This window comes from Ochotona princeps, chromosome 26 (assembly GCF_030435755.1).
Source record: "Ochotona princeps isolate mOchPri1 chromosome 26, mOchPri1.hap1, whole genome shotgun sequence".
NCBI lineage: Eukaryota > Metazoa > Chordata > Mammalia > Lagomorpha > Ochotonidae > Ochotona > Ochotona princeps.
In genome coordinates, this window is record NC_080857.1 from 7,368,651 (window position 1) to 7,391,041 (window position 22,391).

The 22,391-nt window shown below is 44.1% G+C and overlaps 1 protein-coding gene across 1 annotated transcript in view; it reads left to right on the top strand.

The window, feature by feature from the left end:
* Window positions 1-22,391, top strand: part of TRIP11 (thyroid hormone receptor interactor 11) — a 55,492-nt gene that overhangs the window by 29,058 nt on the left and 4,043 nt on the right. Inside the window, exons 11-17 of the mRNA XM_058655193.1 lie at window positions 2,410-2,550; window positions 3,018-3,211; window positions 8,429-8,592; window positions 9,516-9,619; window positions 10,110-10,209; window positions 21,225-21,306; window positions 22,210-22,324. Of these exons, the coding sequence (XP_058511176.1) occupies window positions 2,410-2,550; window positions 3,018-3,211; window positions 8,429-8,592; window positions 9,516-9,619; window positions 10,110-10,209; window positions 21,225-21,306; window positions 22,210-22,324 (900 nt within the window). The remainder of the gene's footprint in view (window positions 1-2,409; window positions 2,551-3,017; window positions 3,212-8,428; window positions 8,593-9,515; window positions 9,620-10,109; window positions 10,210-21,224; window positions 21,307-22,209; window positions 22,325-22,391) is intronic.

Here is a 22,391-nt window from a genome sequence, read left to right on the forward strand (position 1 = left end):
AGTTTACTCTTCAAGTGGGCGCAGTGCCCAGAGCTGAGCCAGTTTAAAGCCAGGAGCTTCCTTCCCCCACAGTGCCCCACCTCCCCATGTGGGCACAGGGTCCCCAAGCTTTAGGCCATCCTCTACTGCTTTCCCAGGCCACAAGCAGGGTGCTGGATGGGAAGTGGAGCAGCTGGGACACAAGGCAGCACCCACGTGGGATCCTGGCGCATGCAAGGCGAGGGCCACTAGACCATCGCTCCGGGACCTTTACATCATTTTTATAGTAATTATTGGAGATCTGTTAAATGTTCCTGTAGGGCTTTTTGGTGTGCCCTTTTACTGTGGTTTCTGTATTTCTGGTAATAAAAGTTTGGAAAAGAAGTGATAGGTGAATTGATGGAATATTCAGGAAGTCTGAAAATTTGTGTGGTGCTAGGTAGGCATGAGATAGGAATGGTTCAGCTCCTGTTACCTGTGAGTCTGTGGTCGCAGGGTCCTGTGTTGAAGTTGAGAAACTGCCTCCTCTTCCCTCTGTGCCGTTCAATTGAGTGGGGACACAGAGTGTCAGTGTTGGGCTGTTCCTGTCCTTCAGCATGAGTTTTTAAAAATATTTGTCGGGAAGCTGGGGTTGTGGAGAAAGGGAGAGACAGATTTTTTTATATGCTGGTTCACTCCCCAAATGGTTGCAATGGCTAGGCCAGACCAAGTCCAGGAGCCTGGAGCTGAGTCCGGGTCTCTGTGTGGACTACAGAGCCAGGTGCTTCAACTGGTCCACATTAGCAGTAGCTGGAATTGGAAACAACCCAGACTGGGCCGGCACGCTCATGGAGGATGCAGTGTTCTGGTGGCGTCTTCGCTGCTGCGGCCAATGCCTGTCCTTGTCTGTATGTTTTCATTGACATTTATACATGCGAAGTGTGCACATTTTATGGAGATTCTCCTACGTTATAGGAAGCGTCCCTCAGCTAAGTAGTACTAAAGTATTGCATTACTTGAAGCAGTTAACATGATTATTTTCTTCTAATACTTCATATGTAATTTAAAAGCACTTTTAGGTCCTTTTAACTTTGAAAGGCAAAGTTAAAAGGAAATACAGATTTTTTTTTACATCCCTGGTTCTCTCTCCAAGAGGCCCACAATGGCCAGGGCTGCACCAGTCCAAAACCAGAAGCCTGGAACTCCTCAGGTCTTCCACTTGGGTGGTATGGGTTGAGCCCCTTGGGCCATCTTCTGCTGCCCTCCCAGGTACATTAGCAGGGAGCTGGAGAAGAAGTGGAGCAGCCGGGATATGAGTTGCTTCCAATATAGAAAGCTGGCATCACAGGGATGTGGTTTTACTTGCTTTGTCACGATGCCAACCCTAGATTGTATGTTGAATCTAATAAATCTTTATAGAAGTCTTGTTTTAGGGATGAAGGATAGTCTCAATAGGAGACCCCTAAATCAGAGCCGTTTTATTTCTCAGTCATTTGTTCTACGCAAAAAAAAATTAAATTGTAAAACTATTGGGAAAATACCTTCTTATCAAAGAGGGAGAATGGAGATAAAAGTAACAGTTTTATGTTTGAGTTTCTGTTGTCCTGGGGATCTGTTGTGCGTTAAAGAAATGGAAAGCTTGTATGAGAAGAGTTGGCTATAAACAACCTGATACTTCTTTTGTGTGCTTTTTAAAATTCCAGCTGTCATCTGAAATCCATAGCCTTGCTTTTACAGTGAAGTATTCCCTTCACTGTTCTCTTTAATGTGTTGTACTGTGTGGGATACATCTAAGAAGAAATTCACATTACTATCTAGCAAGATGCCAAACTGTTCTTTCGCAGTAGGCTGTGCGTTCCTTGCTGACCGCTCAGTCTGTGCTTTGTGTAACTGCGGTGTGGGTGGCGGATGAATACCCGCAGGTGCACATAGATCTTGGTACGACTTGCAATCTAGGAACACCTTGGTAAATAACGGGATTTTTGTTTTTTGAATTCTTTTGCAGCCATTTCCCATAGACATACCTTTTCATTTAGAATAGTTTAAGATTTATAGAATAATTGCAGGGATGGTGTGGAGACAGTTCTCAGCTATCTTACACCATTTCCGGAAACTTCCTGGTAGCAGGTTTGTGTGGTGCCCGAGTCAGGCTAAGGGGCCGCTGTGGAGTGTTGCAGTGTGCTAAGGTCACCTGTGAGCCGCTCATTTCCCTTTCTACAGCAGGTCCCTTGGTGCATGGATCAGGTTAAGCCGCTGTTGAGTGTCACCGCAGTGCCATCAGCATGCCACTTCAACCCCCACTTCCCTCCGCTCCCTCCCTCCACTGGGGCAGTTTCTTGAGCTTTCCTTGGTTTTTGTTTGACTTTGACGTAGTCGATTTTATTTTAAAATTTTTTGATGAAGAAAATAGTGTATTTTTCTCTAACGCTAAAGTCACTTTTTCCCCTAAAGGGCAAGGCCGGAGAATTAAATCAACTTTTAAATACGGTTAAGTCGATGCAGGAGAAGGTGGTAACGGTCCAGCAGGAGAGAGACCAAGTCCTGCTGGCCCTGAAGCAGAAGCAGATGGAAACCAGTGCCTTCCAAAATGAGGTGTGCTTTCTCTGAAGGGAACGGGAGAGAACACTGGGAGCGTGATGAGTCACAGTGCATTTCTTGGGTGGTTTTCCTTAGTTTTCCTCTGATGTGTGGTTGAGGGATTCTGACCTCCTAAGGTGCCTTTTTTTTTTTTCTCAAAAGGGAAAACCCTGGTTTATCATGTATGTGAATTTCCCACTTACAAAGTATGAACAAAATGAGGCTTACTAAAAAAGTGTTCAGTCCCATTTTCTGTGGGAGCCACAGGGAGTGAGCTTGTACAGAATACACCTGCCAGATGAATGTTCAAGAGGATTTCAGAATTTTCTCCCAAGCCTAAATACATCTTGCAGTATGTGAAATTAGTGTACAGTTACTAACTTGAATAACGGGGAAGAGGTTTTTGTAAGAGTGCTTTGTCAGCAGGGTAGGCAGCCTGGAACATTGTGTGGAAGAGAAGTGAAGAATTTGTCATTTTCTAGGTTCGACATTTACATGACAAAGAAACGCGGTTAAACCAGGAACTAGAGCGGCTGCGGAACCACCTGTTAGAATCAGAAGATTCTTACACAAAAGAAATTTTGGCTGCTGAACAGAGAGAGGCCAAAGTTAGAGAAAAAGTCACGGTTTTGGAAAAAAAGCTAGTTTCATCCTCGAATGCGATGGAAAATGCCAGGTGAGGTCTTCGTTTGTTTTCCTCACCTTCAAGAAAAAAATTCTTGAGTGTCCAACTCGACGGTTTTTTCTGCCTTAGCTCTGTTTCACAGGTGATGAGGTCAGGCACAACGAAGGTGCGTGGCTCTCCAGCGGACTTTCTGAATGTCAGCCATCACTATGGGTGATTGCCCCTTACTGTTCCAGCAGTAGGGGCGGAATTCTGACAGCTGTGGTTAGCTGTGTCCAGCTCACAAAGAACTGATTTCGTTTCATTTCTTTTTGTTCATCAGCTGATCAATCTAAGGTTGAACTAGATGCTAATATTAGGAGGAAATAAAGGTAAGATGAAGTGCTAGGTCAGTGTGAAGAATTAAATGATGTTTAGTTTAAGAGACATTTTAGGTGACTAGGTCTCTGCTTATATATTTAAAATTTTTATTTCTTCCAATAAAATATTTTTCTCACTACAGAAGCATTGTATACTCCACTTCAGGAAAATCACACAAATGAAGATGCCGTGACAGAGTTCCACCCACACAGCATAATCCTTTTCGTATTTTTAAAATTTGTGTTGTGGAACTATTTAGAACAACGAGGAGTATGATCTGGAAATCCCCAGGCTAATGTATTTTTGTGTTGATGACAGTTATTTCCATAATATGCATTCTGAGAAATGAAACTTATAGGTCAAGGAGCATTTTAAAACTTGGAATTGTACTGCAAAGTTATTTTTGAGAAAAAGATTCTCACTACTATTTTCACTAGTGGTTGTACAGCATTTTCTCTTTTCCCTGCATGTTTCTGTGGGAGATTTCAGGAAGCAGTGAAGACATTCGAAGGGTGAACCCTTCCCCTGGCCTTGCAGGGTGGATTTTTCTACCTTCAGGGTCAAGTGAAGATGGGGATTACAATAAAGGATCGTTTCTGTATATGCTTCACATTGGCAGGAATGCCGAAACACTGTCGGGCAGAAACATTGCATGTTGTAATTCTTCTTTGCAATTTTCAGGCCCTGATGTGCTTTAATCAAAAGAATTTTGTCTTCAGCCCCTTTCGTGTACCGTTACTAATAAGGGTACAGGAATGATGTCACTGAAACAGAGCTATAATCTTAATTCTTTTTCAGAATCAGTGTTGACTCCGTGTTGTGGAAGGTATCCTCCCCCGTCCACTCGAGAGATGAGCTCAGAGTCGGGAAGGGCAGTGAAAGGGAGACTTTCTTCTGGGCTTGCAGGGTCAGCGTCGGAGGGCCAGGCACCAGACCAGCCACGGCAGACATTCATAAGCTACCACGCAGTCCCTCTCCACCCACCCCCCCGCCCTGTTTCTTCCCTGACGGAGTGCTATGGGCTATTCAATCACAGTGACCTTCATCCCTCTCTGTGCCTTAGTTCTCTCTTGTGATTTGGTTATTCCATAACAGCCTGTTAGCCTAGTGAGTTTTGCTACATCTGCAAGACAGCTCATAGTAATTTTCCATCCTGTGGTGAAAATGGACCCCGGAGGTTTTCTTGCAGCACCACTGTCCACGTGCAGCCAAGCCACGGTGGTCAGCCTGCTTTCCTGCTCTTCTTTCCATAGCGCTTCTTGCACATGATGAGTACATCTGAGCCCTGCTGCCTGTTACCCGCATCCCACCAAGTGCAAGGTGCTGCAGTCTCATATCCACATGTGGACTGTGGTGCGATTTTCCTTTGAACTGAAATAATAGCTTGAATACTTAATAGGGCACTTACTTTTTACTTGAGGGCGATTGCCCTGTTTGTACTGCCTCCCGTTCCGGAGAATGTCAACATGCTGTGGGTGGGAGATAAGCCATTCGTTCTGCACCCCTCCCTCAGGATCTCTTGCGCATAGTTTAATAGGTAGTATTTGTTGTATGAATAATTCATATCTGCAAGCCAGATTATGGTGTTTTGAACCTTACTTAATAGTAACACCTGGTATTTATTGACTTTTTGAGTGCTGCCATTCTTAATATCAAACCAGCAATACTGAGTCCAAGAACCTTTGAGGCCAGTTTGGATCTTCTGATTACCGGTTTGTGTTTAATCCACAAGAGGGTGCTAGTGGGCAAAGTCTCTTCAAGAGGAGTTGCTCTTTTTTTTTTTTTTTTTTTAAAGATTTATTCGTTTTATTACAGCCAGATATATACAGAGGAGAGACAGAGAGGAAGATCTTCCGTCCGATGATTCACTCCCCAAGTGAGCCGCAACGGGCCGATGCGCGCCGATCCGAAGCCGGGAACCTGGAACCTCTTCCGGGTCTCCCACGTGGGTGCAGTGTCCCAATGCATTGGGCCGTCCTCAACTGCTTTCCCAGGCCACAAGCAGGGAGCTGGATGGGAAGTGGAGCTGCCGGGATTAGAACCGGCGCCCATATGGGATCCCGGGGCTTTCAAGGCGAGGACTTTAGCCGCTAGGCCACGCCGCCGGGCCCAAAGAGGAGTTGCTCTTGACTCCAGTAGATTACTGTTGAGTAATAATTTAAAAGGATACTAAGAAGCTAGAAAAACCATTGCGATATTTTGAATGTGATCGTTATACATGAAGGAGGTTTACCCATGATACAAGCCTGGGTAGCTGCATAGAAATAAAGCTTGCTGTGACCACTGGATTGTGTTTTGGGGCATGTGTAGGGGTTATTGTACTTAAGGTAGGTGGAAAGAGTGCTAGCAGTCACAGATAACCCATGCAGTTCTTCAGTGGGGTGGCCTTTGGGAAATCGAGAGTTCCCTGTTACTGCAAGGTGTCAAAATCAAGATGCTATCAGGAAATAAATTCCTGTTTAGGTTGGGAGATGGACAGAATGACATCAGAGATGCCTTACAACTTTAAGCTTTGTTTGAAAATTTGTTTTATTGTTTGACAAAGCAACATAGAAGTTGGGGCCGGCAGGGGGTAGGGGGCAGAGGTAGAGAGAGATCTTCTATTCGCTGGTTCACTCTCCAAATGGCTACAACAGCCAGGGCTAAGCCAGGTTGAAATCTGGAGCCAGAGGTTTCCTCTGGGTCTCCTGCTTGAATGCAGGGCCCGAAACACTTCAGCCATGCTCTGCCTTCCCAAGCACATTAGCAAGGAGCTGTATCAGAAGTGGATCAGGGAGCCCAGCACAGTAGCCTAGTGGCTAACCTCCTTGCCTTGTATATGCCAGGATCCTATATGAGCGCTGGTTCTAATCCCGGCGGCTTTCTATCTGGTTCCCTGCCTGTGGCATGGGAAAGCAGTCAAGACAGCCCAAAGCCTTGGGACCCTGCACCCGTGTGGGAGACCCAGAAGAAGCTTCTGGCTCCTGGCCTTAGATTGGCGCAGCTCTGGCTATTGCAGCCTCTTGGGGAGTGAATCAATGGACAGAAGATCTTCCTCTCTGCCTCTCCTGCTCTCTGTATATCTGACTTTGCAATAAAAAATAAATAAATCTTAAAAAGAGGAAGCAGTGGTGCAGCCAGGACAGGAACCTGTATATATATGGAATTACATCTTAGAGTTTAGCCTGGAAACACAAGTTGTTAAATAGTCTGTAAATTAAGCTAAACATTTCTTATTTACATAATTATCAAGGCTTTTTATTATTATCATTTTTATTTGATTTGAAAGACAGTGTTTATTTACTCCCCACATGTCTGCTCCAGCCAGGACTGGTTCAGGCCTGTGCCAGGAGCCAGGAGCTCTGGCAGGGCTTCCCATCCGTGTGGCATCTGCTGCCTCCCCTGCACACATTGTAGCAGGAAGCTGGAAATGGAATTGGAACTCAGACTCAACCCAGGCACTCAGTGCGGGCTGCAGGCGGCCCTGCCGATGGCTCCGGTGCTGTGCTCCATGCCTGACCCCAGTTCTTGGTGTTTAGAAGGTCTGCCCAGAGACTGACGTTGTGACGGAGCAGATGAAGCTGCTGCAAGATGCCAGCATCCTGAATGGGTACCGGTTCATGTCCTGGCTGCTGCACTTCCAGTCCCGCTCTCTGCTGATGTCCTGGGAAAACAAGACAGGTGGTCCTGTGTTTGAGCTCCTGCCTCCCTCGGGCGGGCCCCGGTCCCAGCCCTCACTGTGTGGCTGTCTGGCAAGAGAACTAGCCAACATGCAAGCCCTCTCTGCGTAACTTTCTCAGATAAATAGATCTAGTAAAAAAAGTGCTTTGTTCAAAATTTTTTTTTTTAAAGATTTTATTATTATTGGAAAGCTGGATATACAGAGAGGAGGAGAGACAGAGAGGAAGATCTTCCATCCGATGATTCACTCCCCCAGTGAGCCGCAACGGGCCAGTGCGCGCCGATCCGATGCTGGGAACCAGGAACCTCTTCCAGTCTCCCACATGGGTGCAGGGTCCCAAAGCTTTGGGCCGTCCTCGACTGCTTTCCCAGGCCACAGGCAGGGAGCTGGATGGGAAGTGAAGCCGCCGGGATTAGAACCGGCGTCCATATGGGATCCCAGGGCGTTGAAGGCGAGGACTTTAGCCGCTAGGCCACGCCGCTGGGCCCTCAAAATTATTTTTAAAAATATTTATTTTTATTTAAAAGACAGAGTTACAGAAAAAAAAGTGGGGACAGAGGAAGAAATCTTCTACTTTGCGTTTCATTCCACAAATGGCTGCAAGAGCCAGAGCTGGCCAGTTTGAAAAAAGGAACCTGTAGCCTCTTCCTAGTCTCCCACATTGGCACAGGGTCTTATAGGTGCCCAAGCACTTCGGCCGTCCTCTGCTGTTTTCCCAGGCCACTAGCTAGGAACTGGATCAGAAGTAGAGCATCTTGGACTTGAACTGGGTGCCTGTATAGAATGTTGGCCACTCAGGCAGAGGCTTTGCCTGCTAACCCATGACACCAGCCCTCAAAATTTCTTTTGCAGAAAGATAACTGAATTAACAAAATGCACTATCTGAGGGAATCTATAAGCTTCTTTGAAATCTGATTTGAATTTAATGCAGTAAAATGTAGGGAAGGACAAAATCATAGAGAAAAGTAGAATGGTCGATGCCAGGGGAAGGGGAACTTAAGTAATGAATATACCAGTTCAAGGAGAGGGAAAGGCTCATGAGGCGTGGATGCTGATGATGGTTACACAGCAGTGGGAACGTATTTGCTGCCCCTGGACTGTCCCCTGGACAAACGTTAACATGATAAATATTGTGCATATTTTACCAGCATAAAAATATGTAAGAAGATGTTTCTATAAAGTTGTTTCTTCTACTGAAGTATCTAAGCAGATAGAAGCAGTTTGCCTGTTATTGTTTTGGTTTGAAGGCATCAAGCCAACGTGCAGATAGAGTCATTGCAGGAGCAGCTGAACACAGTCTCCAAGCAGAGGGACGAGGGTGCCGTACAACTCTCTGCGGCTCAGGAAGAGCTGAAACAGTCCGTCGTGTCCATCAGGAACCTGCAGATGGTGCTCGAGCACTTCCAGCATGGTAAGGCTGTTCTGCTTAGAGCCGCCATGGCTCAGGCCCGGGCAGGCCTGTGAGAGCTTACCCCGTGTGGTGAGGGCAGCGAAAAGCAAGGGGCCATCAAGTCCGGGAGACTGCTTTTACAGTTAAAACAGAACTGACGACATTGAGTATTGGTCAAGTTTGTCTTGGTATCTCACTGCCAGTTAAGGTGGGAATTGAGGTGGGGTGCAGAGAGCCCCTCTTGGAGCACAAGGTGCGCTTTGAGCTCCCAGCTGGAGGCTCAGTCCTTTACAGAGTTTTACTCATGGTGATTGTTGGAGACATTCACCAAGCTGCCCCTGACTGCCGTGTCCTTGGAGAAGCACTTTCTCCCATCGGGAGCACCTTTCTGGAGAGCAGTTTGTCTTGAGACTTGTGGTGCTTTTTCATGTTCCTCCCATCCCGAGATGAACCCACTTCAGCTCATTTGATCACCCATTTGTTGATTCATTCATTTGCTAGTTACTGTCCATGATGTACCTACTAGTGTGGGTGGCGAATAGGGGACTGAGAGTAATAGCAGAATAGGGTGTTATACTTGTGTGTCCAAGCAGAATTTAAGTTTATTCCTGTATGTCCCTGCTTGGTTACTCATATGGTTGGAATTTATAACTACAGGAAAAATTCTAAATCTGCTGTGGGGAGGCTATAAAGAAAAAATTTTGCCACAGAGGAAAAGCTCGAGTGGAGATGTGAAGGGAGAAAAGAATTCGTGAGAAGGGCAGAAGGGAGAAGCGAGAGGCAGAGCCGACACTGACTGTTCGGGTCAGGGCTGCCCGGGTCACCGCACAAGCACGTGTCTTTCCTTACTCAACTGTCTCTGTTGATTTAAAATTTCAGCTGGTTTGCTTCCAACTTTATGCCTCGTTAACAGAATACTAATGTAACTTTTCTTTTTTCTTTAGAGGAAAAATTTAGGTATTCTGCTGAAGTAGAAAAACAGAAGCAGCTTATAACTGAGTGGAAGGACAAGGCAGAAGACCTGCAAGTGAAAGTGAATGCTTTACAAGTATGTCAGGATGGTTTGCTCTTGTAGACTTCATTCTTCGTGAATGGCCGCTCGTGGGGTCCCTGTCATGCAAGTGATCTGTCAAGCCATGCTTCAGTGGCTGCTGCGTTCCTGCCCCAGGCTGGCCCTGACGTGAGCAGGTGTTCAGGCGCGGACAGGGAGGGCGATGGAAGCACACTGACGTTGTCTTGGCACGGGCAGGTATTTTAGAAATCTACAAGACGCAATTCCAAAGTCATATAAAACTTCTGTATTTTTTTTAAACTTGAATCCCCAAGATGTCTTTGCATGGCATCTTCTCTTTTCCTTTGGTTCCTGTAAAAAGGCTTTTTTAAGAGTGGGCTGCACCTTGGGGTTCTTAGTAGCATGAGGTCGCAAAGGTGCCGCTTCCTCAGCTGCGGCGTGAAGAACTGGCTCAGCGCTGTTTTGGCACTTTGGGTTATGAAGCAGGCTTTACATGCTACTTTTTAAATAAGCTTTTCTCCTTCAGGAACGTTTGGATGAAGCAAATGCTGCATTGGAGTCAGCATCAAGACTGACAGAACGATTAGAGCTCAAAGAAGGAGAAATTGAACAACTTAAAAACCTAAGTAGGTTTGGCTTTTCATTTCCTCCTCTTGCCTCAGTACGAGTGCTCAGTCAGGTGTCATGTTACATCATGCATTGGCAGAGTGGGATTAGACCAATTCCACGGGGGACTTCCATGTCCATTTCCCGTGACTGGTTTGCCTCGAGTGTGTTGAGTTTTCCTGGGTGGTGAGACAGTCCTGTGGTGTGGGTTGTCACTCTGGATCATCAGGAGAGTTAACTTAGGCTGATGCGATTGTTTACAGTTAGGCTCTTCCTGGTCAGTTCATGTTGAAAGCCATCTTACTTGTTAGGATTGTGTTCGTAGGTAAGAGCAACATTTGCTTTTGTGGGAATACTCAGCTTTTAGAATTGTAGATGGTGATTCACACCATACACTCATCGTGTCTCTCTTAGCTTTCTCTGTCAGTTCCTTAAGGTGTGTCCTGTGCTTGGGGTTAAGACCTGAGGTTATTGGGTTGTTCCAAGTGCTTGGTTGAAGCAGTTGACAACGTGGTGGGTCCTTGAGTCTGATTTCGGGCAACCATGAAGTTGAAGCTGTTCTGAGACTGAATATCTAGGTAAGGATTCAAGGTTATTGGAAAAGTGGTCTTGGAGCCTAGGACTGCACCAACCTTACGTGTCCAGAGTAGGCAGTAGCAAGATGCATAACTGAGTCGAGAAATACATAGCATATCATATAAAGTAAAAATTAGAAATAGGCCGAAAACAAAAACCCAGATATAATGTTAAAGAGTATTTACAGTGCCTGGATCCTCTGGGCAATGTAGGTGAGAAATCCTGGTGCCTGGGTGCTGGGGACAGAAGCCTGAATCCAGAGGGAGGGAGGAGATGCGATATTTATAGGAATACAAAGTAAGAGATTTGCAATAAGGTTTAGTTGGTCTAGGTTCCTCTTCGTGTAAAAGCAAAAAAAAAAAAATCGCAGTTATTATTTATCATAAATACATAGGGTTCATCTGGAGCACTCACTCTGAGCTAGAGAAAAATCTGGAATTATGCTTGTACAACTGGTGTTTGAAATGGCAGGCAGGAAGCCAGTGCTGCCCAGACAGGAAGCGGAATGAAGAGGCAGTTGGTTCTGCTGTGGCTTCTCAGTGGTCTGTTTCCTTACATTAGCTAAGTGTTTGGTATCACTTTTATATCTCCAAACACAAATGTGATTTTGTTTCTCAAAGCTGCACTTTTGATTTGATAATATAAACAAAGTTTGATTGCCCTGATTGTTTCAAAAGAACTCTTGTATATTTTCTTTCCTGGATCATTAAGTGCTTTAAATGTTGATTGATGTTGTAATACTGTACTTTATTTTTAACACAAAACTTGGCCAGACAGCCAAAATATTTGCCAGGAGAAACAAATTTGAAAAAGACAGATTGGCTTTTGATGCAAGAAAGTACATAGAGATTTAAGTTGTAGAGGCAAAGTATTGTTTTGTCTCTGAGTATCTGTAGTCTAATGATTAGTTGATACACTGTTTCAACATTTAAACAATATTAGGAAACTCACTTTAGAAAATAGTATTTTATTCACAATGGCTGCTGATCTCATTGCTGCCAGAGATGCGGTGATTCCGATTGGTCAGATGTGAAAAGAGAGCTATTGCCCACGAGCCCAGTGTTGAAGCATTTGATTGACGTCAGGCTCGGGAAGTGAGTGTTGTGTCTGTGCAGCCGTGGCCGTGGACCGAGCATATCTGCAGGCCTTGCATTCAAAGGATGAGGCTGGATGCCTGGCCAGGGTTAGTACTTAATGAGAAGCGACTGGTGTCATGTTAGGAGCTGTGTGAGACACTAGTTGTCTGTTTATGTATTGATTGATCTGTTTACTTCTTTAAAAGGCAGAGTTAAAGGAGAGATGGATCTTCTACCCACTGTTTCACTCCCCAGGCCAGACTAAAGCCAGGAGCTTCATCTGGGTCTCCCCTATGGGTGCAGGGACCCAAAGACTTGGGCCATCTTCTGTTGCTTTCCCAGGTGCATTAGGGGAGCTCAATCAGAAGTGGAGCAGTCAGGACTCAAACCAGTGCCCATATGGGATGCCGGCATTACAGGTGGCAGCTTAACCTGTTATGCCATGACACTAACTCCTTCCTTTTTCTTCTCTTCTCTTCTTTTCTTTTCTTTTCTTTTCTTTTATTTTCTTTTCAAGAGCAGAAAGATAGATAAATCTTCTATTTACTGGTTCATTCCCCAAATGTCTACAATAGCTATGGCTGGTCCAGGCAGAAGCTAGGAACCTGGACTTTAATGCGGTCTGTCATGTGGGTTGCAGACACCTGAGCACTGGAGCTGCCATGTGATGCCTCTCAGGGTGCACATTAGCAGGGAGTTGCATCAGAAGCAGAGCTGAAAGTCAAACCCAGAGACTTCAGTAAAGGATGGCATCCCGAGCATGGGCTTAACCACTGTGCCAAATGCTCGGCTACACAAGCATTTAAGGTGTTTAGATAAAGAAATGACATGTGAGATGCTGGACCCTATGCTTGGTATACACTTGCAATGAAAGAATCTTGACTGAATCTGAATTGTAATGCAGCAACAAGGTGGAGGAATCCACCATGGGGGGATGGTATGGGGAGGGGTTGGGGGAAATCCCAGAGCCTATGAAACTGTGTCACATAATGCAATGTAATTAATTGAAAAAAAATGTATGTGTATATATATATATATATATATATATATATGTATATATATATATATATAATTTTTTTTAAAAGTCATTTAAAAAATGTCATGTGGTTTAGATACATCATGGATTAGTAATTTAAGATAGTACTTTTTTGGGCCCGGCAGCGTGGCCTAGCAGCTAAAGTCCACGCCTTGAACGTGCCGGGATCCCATATGGGTGCTGGTTCTAATCCCAGCAGCTCCACTTCCCATCCAGCTCCCTGCTTGTGGCCTGGGAAAGCAGTGGAGGACGGCCCAAAGCCTTGGGACCCTGCACCTGCGTGGGAGACCTGGAGGAGGTTCCTGGCTCCCGGCTGTTGCGCTCACTTGGGGAGTGAAACATCGGACGGGAGATCCTCCTCTCTGTATATCTGACTTTGTAATACAACATAAATAAATCCTTAAAAACAAAAGATAGTACTTTTTTAATTCCTCTGGAATCTCATTGAGTTCTCCTGTGGCATTTATTGAAGGAAAGAAAGTTCAGTAGGACTGTATGCCAGAGGTAGGCTTTCAGCTACAAGTTTAAAACTGTTTAGGACCAGCTTTATGGCATGCATATTAAGCACCCACGGGGGGGGCCAACGTCCCATATGAACACACCAGTTTGAGTCCCAGCTGCTTCACTTCTGATCCAGAGTGGAGGATGTTTGAGCCCTGTACCCATGTCACTGGCAGGGAAGAAACTCCCGGCTCCCAACTTCGGATCAACTCAGCTCTGGCCATTGCAGGCACTTGCAGAGTGAACCAGTGAATGGAAGATTTCTGTGACTCTCCTCTCTCTGTAACTCTGCCTTTCAAATAATAAATAAATACATCTTTAAAAAAATAAAATGAAAGCCATCTCTTTCCTCCACAGTGAGCAAATAGTGAGGAGAGCAGTCTGTAAGCCCCTACAGGTGCTGTGATGAGCCCTGCTGGCGTGCAGCAGGGTCACAGCCGCTGTCCTCTTGCTGTCAGCATGCCCGCATCCTTCCCGAGACAGAGGCTGCTCTCCCTGTGCCGAGACCTTCCCACGCAGGCCCATGACAGCGTGATATCTTCCATGAACAAGTCTGAGTTAGAGTTGAAATTTTTTGTGAAATTGTTATTGATAAGTAAATGCAATTTATAGTCATAAGTGGTAAATTTCATTGTCTGCAAAGAAAAATACCTTTTCATACACAATTCAGATTTAGTTATAAAATTTTGGTCTGCTGATTTGTATCTGTATCTTAAAGGACCTTGTCACTTGTTTTTTTTTTGTAAAAATGATTTAGTGATTGCTTTTTGAAAAATCTATGATTAAGAATGGAAAGTTTCCATAGAGTAGTTCTTTTTGGAAAAAAAATGTAGACGAATATATAAAATCAGTCCCAGTAAAACCTGCTGTAATATGAAGCATAAAGACATTTTAGAACTAGAAGTATAAAAAGAACTTGAAATGGTTTTCATGGAACTACCTTTACGGTGCTGGATAGTAGAGTTTTTATTTTAAATAAAGACATTCCATTTTCCAGAACATGATTTATACAAGAAAACATATAATGTCCTGTTGAACATAGGCCAAACACATTCCCAGACGCTTTGTTACCCAAGCCTTTTGAGGGATTTTTTAATAGATATTTTTGGCAGAAGTGGTGATTTTAGAGGAAACATATAAGAAGTACCAGATGCAGTTTTCTAAATTGCCATAAATGGTTAAAAAGTTACTTGTGATGATAGAAACATCTGGGTATACTAGACAGTGCCAAAATCTGAATGAAGAAATAAGTGTGTATCAGCTAGGTAAAAAGGCTCTTACTCAACTGGAAAACTTTACTTTTAAAATATTTCCTGAATATTAATATCTAAACCATGTTTTAGAAATTGGAATTTAAAATAATCCTCTAAAGGAAAAAATAAATTACATAGTAAAGACAATGTTTTGATTTTATGTATTTTCTGAACTTTTCATTTCTTTATGGATGGATGCATATTTGAGAACATAAATTGTTTTTGTTGTCCTTCCCAGATGTTTCCTATCCCAGAGAAAATCAAGCGTTGTTTTGCTCGATTAGCTGCTATACCCCACGCCCTAAAGGAGGCAGGCTGGCATAGGCAGCAAGGGCCCTGCCTGCAGAATCATGGAGACAGCTGATGGAAGCGGGGAGGGGTAGCACACTGTCTCAGGAGAGGGCTAAGTAGTGATGGTGGCTTGGAGCAGCAGGGCTAGTGAGAGGTGTGCTGACGTGCAGGTAAGCAGGCCGGCGGAACTGCTGGGAAACGAACTGCCATAATCTGGAAATTGACTGATGATGTGACTGAATGGTAATAGCCAAAGCATGTGGGTGTGGCAAGTGTTGATGCAGCCTGCTGCTGAGCAGGTAGGTACTGTGCGGGTGGGTCGCTGAATGGAAGAATGAAATGCTTGGGTGGGGGAATCATACAGGCCAGTGGTAAACTGGGGGCAGGATGAGCCTGGGAACCGGCAAGCAAGACCATGTGGGGCTGCATGAATTGAAGAGTGTTTTGTTGGAGGATAGCAAATCCTCAGCTCCTCCCACTGGCTGCTACACAGAATATAGGCCCAACATTGCCCAGTGTTCGAGAGACATTGAAAATCTGGATTTTTATTTGAAATATCTCACTTGTTTATAATATAATGGCTGATTGAAATTTCTGTAGAAACCCTGAGAATGCTGAGTGTGGGCCCTGCTGGGTCGCTCTCCTCCAGCCATCTTTACCAGCGTGTCCTCAGTGTGGGCCCTGCTGGGTCGCTCTCCTCCAGCCATCTTTACCAGCGTGCACTAAATGGGAACATTACCATGATTTTACTTTTTGCTGGCAAAATTGCAATCCTTTCTTTTGGGAAAAAGACTGATCTATGTAAATCTTATAGAATTAAATGCTGCATAAACTATACTATTAGCTCCTTAAAAAGTTTTTCTCTTTTGTATGAAAAATCATAGTACAGATTATCTGGATGTGTAATAATGGATTGAGAGAAAATAGATTTGGCTTGGTTACATTACAAATATTTATACAAAATCTCTTTCACACAGAGTATTTCCAATTAGCTGTCTACTTAATCTAGTAGACCTCATCCTATCTTGTTTTAATCACAAATTGTGATCTAAAGAATTCAAAGTAATGAAATTACACTATATTAATAAAATTCTTTCACTATGAATTCATTTCCAGTGTAGAATTTGGAAAGTTAACTTGTGGGAGCTTTTCCCCAGGCCTTAGATGCTCACGTGCCTTGTTGTAGTGCCTGGGTTCAGCACGCAGCTCTGGTAACACAGAGCAGGGAGGCGGCAGCGATGCCCCACGCGGTTAGAGTCCTGCCACCCCGGAGACTAGGACTGAGCTGCCAGCTCTGGCTTTGGCCCCAACCAGGCACCATTGCAGGTGTATGCATAGCAGGCCAGCAGATCCAAACTTCTGCTCCGCAACTGTCTCTTCGGTGTCTCTGCTTCTCAGATAAATATATAAATTTTAGAAGTTGGTCGAAAAAAGAAATTAAAAAATAAGTTTATTTTGGTATAAAACATTTTGAAATTACATGTGATGTTTCCAAATACGCATTTTCCATGAACTTTTTAACCAACTTTCATCTATCAACTTCAAAATGCAAATAGATAGGATGACATTTGTTTATTTAGGAATGAGAGAGACACACACAGAGAAAGAGCTCTTCACTCCTGTCTCACTCCCCCCAGGTGCCCACAGCAGCTCGGGCTGGACAAGCAGCCAAGACTGGAGCTGGTAGAGCTGGCCAGGTCTCCCATGTGAGATGCAAGAACCCCACTGCTTGAACCATTGCCACTGCTTCCCATGATATATTTTAGCAGGAAGTTGGAGTTAGGAGCAAACTATAGGTATTGAACCTAGCAGATATGATATATTTTAAAATGATATCATTTGATATTAAAGTGACGCTATAGAGGCTGAAATTCTGTAGTAAAAGCTCATTTAATATCCAGCTTTGGTGTTGGTTGTATTGAATTAAATGAAGAGGCTTAAGTTCTTTATATTAATCTTAATATTTATCAGATTCAAATTTACTTCTAGATAGTTCATACAAAGGGGACAAAGAGCCCACTTTATGTACTGACTTTTCAGGAATGTAAGAGTTTTATGATCTTACTCCTGTTGGCTCCTTTGCCTTGGTTCTTAAATATGACAACTAAGCAGAGGGAAAGTCACAGAATATTAATATTAGCCAAAGTGATGTATGTGAAATGATTGGGGCTGTATTTTCAAAGGATTAGTTATTTGAAAGGAGTAGTTAGGGAGAGAGAAGGAGAGACAGAGCGATCTCTCATCTCATTCAGCTTCCAGTTGACCACTATGGCCAAGGCTGGGCTAGGCCGAAGGCAGGATCCAGGTGTTTCATACAGGTCTCCTGCAGGGGTGTCATTTTCCACTTGGGCCATTCTCCACAGCTTTCCTAAGTGCATTAGCAGGGAGCTGGATTGGAAGTGGAATAGCCTGGACTTGAACCAGTGCCCATATGGGATGCTGGTGTTACAGGTGGCTACTTAACCTTCTCCACATTGCCAGCCCCTATCCAGATTATATCAAAAATGAATTCTTTGAGTATTTTCAGAAATCAAATGAATGAGTACTGTTGCTTTGTATAAAGTGACTGTAGAGTAAACCCAGGTATGGGGCTTGTGTTCGTGGGAGCTCAGTCATGAAACATCCAAATGTCTTTGTAAGAGAGTGTGACTGATTAAAGATGTTGTTTGAAGACTGCTGTTTTAGTGCACTGTCACTAGGTACAGATTTCCAGCAGTCAGTTATGCTTTTGTATTCAGTTTTGATTTTAACTGAGGTGCTGAAGTTCCTGGCTGCACCACTGGCATCTCCGCGATGACGCGCTGTGCCCTGCCGTCAGAGGGCTTGTCCCCAAGTGGACGCCATCTCTGTGGCTTCAGTGCTGCCCTCCAAATGGCCTCCTCTAACTTCCAAAAGAATTATTGTGGCATGTGAGACTATTTCATAACAATACTGTATTTGGATTAAAACCATTTCTGAATAACTGTATTTTGCCTGTCCATGCAAATACAGTTCAGATTTCAAATTGTTAGCCTTCTTTTTCTTTAGTGAAATCATCGGAACCTCAGGGGGTGAGGATGCCTGAGGAGGAGTCTGGGTGCTTTGAAGTGGGTGCTTGTCCTTTTCCACATCTCTCAGAGTTAGTGACCATCCTCTCGGGCCCCTTCCTAAATGCTGGGGTTTTTGTCCCTGAGCTCAAATATCAGAACATGTGTAAAGCAGCACTTGACTCTGAAACGGCCCTTAGCACTGAGCATTACTTCATGGCCTAACTGCATTCTGGTAGTGTGAGAAACATTGGTCTTGTCATTTTGACCTTCGGATAGTTTTAGCCCTTCCTTTCTGCTAGAGAGGCTTTTTTAAAGGAAAAGATTATTATTTTTTTTTAATTCATGTTAAAAATGAAGCAGACAGAGCTCTAACTCGCTCCCCAGATACCCAGAGTGGCAAGGATGTGGCCAGGCAGGGGCAGGAGTGTGCAGCCGTCACAGTCGGGTCCTTGGGCTGGGCAGGAATCTGCCTCTGCGGATCTTAGTGAGAATTAGCCCAGCTGTGATGAGCTTGATCAAGAAGGCATTTTGTTTTACATTTTAACCACTACCTGAGAATTGTATGTATTTGTAGGGGGCCATGTATTGTTTCAACACATGCTTGCGTTGTGCAGTGTCCAATTAAGGGTAAATGTGCCTGTCTCCTCAAACCTCTGTCATTTCTTTAAGATGATAATAGTCTTCCCAGCTTACTACAAAACAGTATCCAGAACATGACAGGCCCGCTGTGGAGGAGAGCACAGACCTCCCTGGGGCCTCTTGGGTGTTCCCACCTCCCCAAGAAAATAGTCCTCATTTCAATTTTGAAGTAGTTTGACCTTTTGACCAGTTTTTCATAAAGAAAAACATTCCTAGCTTATTTGACTGAAGTAATTTTTATCACAATTGAGTCTGTAAATTTTATTCTGAAGAAGCTTATCCTTCAGTGTTGTGTCTTAGAAGGGAGACAGTGCAGTGCACAGCCTAGCAGCACTAAACAGTACTGTTTTCCAGAAGTGCAATATTACTCATGTGTCATTTTAAATTTTTAGTGACTACAGTTAGAAAAAGTACATAATGGTGGATGAAATTAACTTTGATGTATCTTAAATAATCCAAGTGTATCCAGATTGTAATTTTGACGTGTCATCAGTGTAGCAGTTGTTAGCTTTAGAGGGAAGTGGGGAGTGGAAGGGAGCGCTCCTCGACAGGGCGGGCTGAGCAGAGGAGTTTGGCTCCTGTGTCTCACTTTTCTGCAGCTGTGCGCAGGGAGGGAGGGCGGAGGAGACCTTGCCTCACTCCGGCTTGAGAGATACTTGAAGCCACCAGAGACAAGCTTCCTCACTGGCCATGCTTCCCCTGAGTAATCAGGAGTTCTGTTTACAGTCAGGATGTACTCGCAGTTCTAGCAAAGCCCCAGCTGGGGCCATGTGCCCATAGTGGGTAAACACACACGTCCAGAATTGACTTCGGCTGGTCCTCCTTCTCTCTCTCTGATCCTTCTCCATGTGCTTTTCTGTATTCAAGTTTAAACTCCTTACAGGAAAGACAGAAAAGTTGGCAGTAGATTTTCCAAACACAAAACTGGCTTTATGATTATGACCACCAACTTTATTTTGGTAAATAGCCTGATTAGCCTATCATATGAATGGCATTTTACATTCTTCTAAGTGACAATTTAGATTTTTGTGTGTGTGATTTAGAAAAGCTACAAACTATTGCTAACAGTTATGTTAGATATTTCATATTTGCTTTTATCCTGTAAATCAGCATTCGGGTGTTGTACAGAAGTGCTGCCCAGGACGTAACGGCGTCACGGCAGTGCAAAGCAGGCCGACCTGGCCTGCTCCAGAGAACGTAGAGGAAACTGAGGAAGTGAGGAGTGAATAGGAGTCAGCAGCCAGAACTGCTGCAGAAGAGCTTTCCCAGCAGCAGCAGAATTCTTACAGTGAGACTTGAGGCCAGGAATTGATTTTTTTTTTTTTAACAGTAGAGCCAAAAAATTAGTTTTGTCTCCGAACGTCGCAGGAACAATTGAATAACTCATGCAAAAAAAAAATTAGCCCCCTGATTCATACCAGGTACAAAATGTAATTCAGAATGAATTGTAGACCTGACTTTGAGAGTTACAACTCTTTCTTGAAACATAGGAGTGAATCCTTCAGCTGTTGGGTTAGGTAATAGCATCTTAAGATGCAGAAAGCACAAACAGCGAAAGAAAAACTACATTGGAAGACTTCATCAAAATGAGTTCAAAACTTGAAAGGGTACTGTCAAGAAAGTGACCTGTCAGTCCATGGGAAAAGGCTTTTCCAAGTTGCATATCTGAGGAGGGAACTAGGGAACTGCAGCATCACCCAGAGCAGGCCGATCAAGGTCTAAGTCCGGTGACTTCCAGTGCGAGTATTGCTGGGTCTGAAAGGCGGTGTCCTGCTGGCCACGCAGTCTCCATTTCCTTCTGAATAAAAGCTAATGACATTGCATGAGGTCAGTAAGTGTCTCCTTGAGCTCTGACTGTCCCCAGCTCAGGGAACGGGGTAAGCGCCATGCGCACACGCCTCAGAGTCCTGCAGCCCAGGAACCCGTGGCACTGGGGCACACACAGTGTGGGCAATGCAGGACCAGAGAATCTCCTGCCATAATTCCAAACTTTCCAACTGACATGACCCACATTGCGGCTGTTCTTCCAAGATTTTACAACTCTTGCTTACTTTTTAAGCTAAGAATATTGACATAGATGACGCATTCTTTTAAACTGTCACTTGATCAGGGATGTTGAATGGAATTTCTCTGTTCCTCGGGAATACGGTGCCGTCAGTTGTGTCTTGAGCCATGGTCTCTGCTCTGTTCGATTCCCTTAGCTTACCAAAGCCAGACTCCAGCTGGGAAAACAGAAAAAGGAAAGCCTGAAGCTGGTGCTTTTCCATTTGCTCTGGTTAAAGAAGAGTGCTTCTGGAAACATTTCCTGCAGCGAGGTCATGATGAAAATTCTTTCTCTGCTGTTCGTGTCTAAAGAAGATGAAAACCTTTTTTGCTTTTTAGATTTTCTATTAAAGAATCAGTTATTTATAGGGGTTAAACCATGTGAATTAATGCATACACTAGCTTCTAGGTAATTTCTACATCAGCCATGTTCCCTGAGTTAAAGGGAAGACAACTGATAGAATGTTCCTGTTAGGATAAGTGCGTATATCAAGTCATTTAATAAAAAATGGTGTAGCTTTCATTATATATTTATCAGATTATTTTAATCAATCAATTAATGGCTGTCTTTATTCACTTATTTTAATGCAGATCAGCTTCAACAAGAAATGTTGGATGATGTACAAAAGAAATTGATGAATGTGTTAAACAGCACAGATGGAAAAGTGGATAAGTATGTTTTGCCTTTTACTCTTCACTCTGAGTATTTACATGTGATTGCATTTTAAAGGCCTTTGGCTTGTAAGATTGACCTGTGTATTTGAAAGGCAGAATGGCAGAAAGAGAAGGGGAGATCTTCCGTCTGTTGGTTGGTTCCCCAGATGCCCACACCAGAGCAGGGCCAGGCCACATTCAGGAGCTGAAACTCCATCTGTGCCACACGCACAGGTTACAACTGACTGTGGACAAGCTGTCACTTGACTCAGACTGGCAGTCTGTTCTGGGTGGAGGCGTCCTAAGCACCAGCCCAACCAGTGCTCCACGGTGCCCACCCCAGAGAACCTTCTTCTTACAGAGTGATAAGTTGGAGGATCTTCCTCTCTGTCTCTCCTTCTCTTTGTATATCTGCCTTTCCAATCAAAAAAATAATAATAAATCTTTAAATATATTTTATATATATTTTAAGTTTAGTGTTTAAATATTTAATTGTGGGCCTAGTGCAGTGGCTCAATTAGCTAATCCAGTCCTCACCTTGCCAAGCATTGGGATCCCATCTGGACACCAGTTCATGTCCTGGCTGCTGCACTTTCAATCCAGCTCCATGCTGTGGCCTGAGAAAGCGATACAGGACAGCCCAAAACCTTGAGACCCTGCACCTGCATGAGGGACCTGGAAGAAGCTCCTGGCTCCTGGCTTCTGATCAGCTTAACTCCAGCCACTGGCGCTACCTAGGGAGTAAACCAACAGATGGAAAATCTTTTTGTCTCTGTCTCTCCTCCTCTGTGTAAATCTGCCTTTTAAATAAAGATAAATAAATAAATGTTTAGTTGTTTGAATATAACTCAGTGTTCATATTTTCTCATGTGTGCACTCAAGGCTGAGTTAGCCTGAGCTGTTTCCATCTGCTTTGTTGCAGAGTATTGATGAGAAACCTCTTCATTGGACATTTCCACACCCCGAAAAGTCAGCGGCCTGAAGTGCTGCGTTTGATGGGGAGCATTCTGGGCATGGAGAGAGAAGAGATGGATGAGGTGAGGTGACTGGGGAGCCCGGGCCCTTCTCAGCACGCTCCTCACTTAGCAGTCGCAGGACACCATT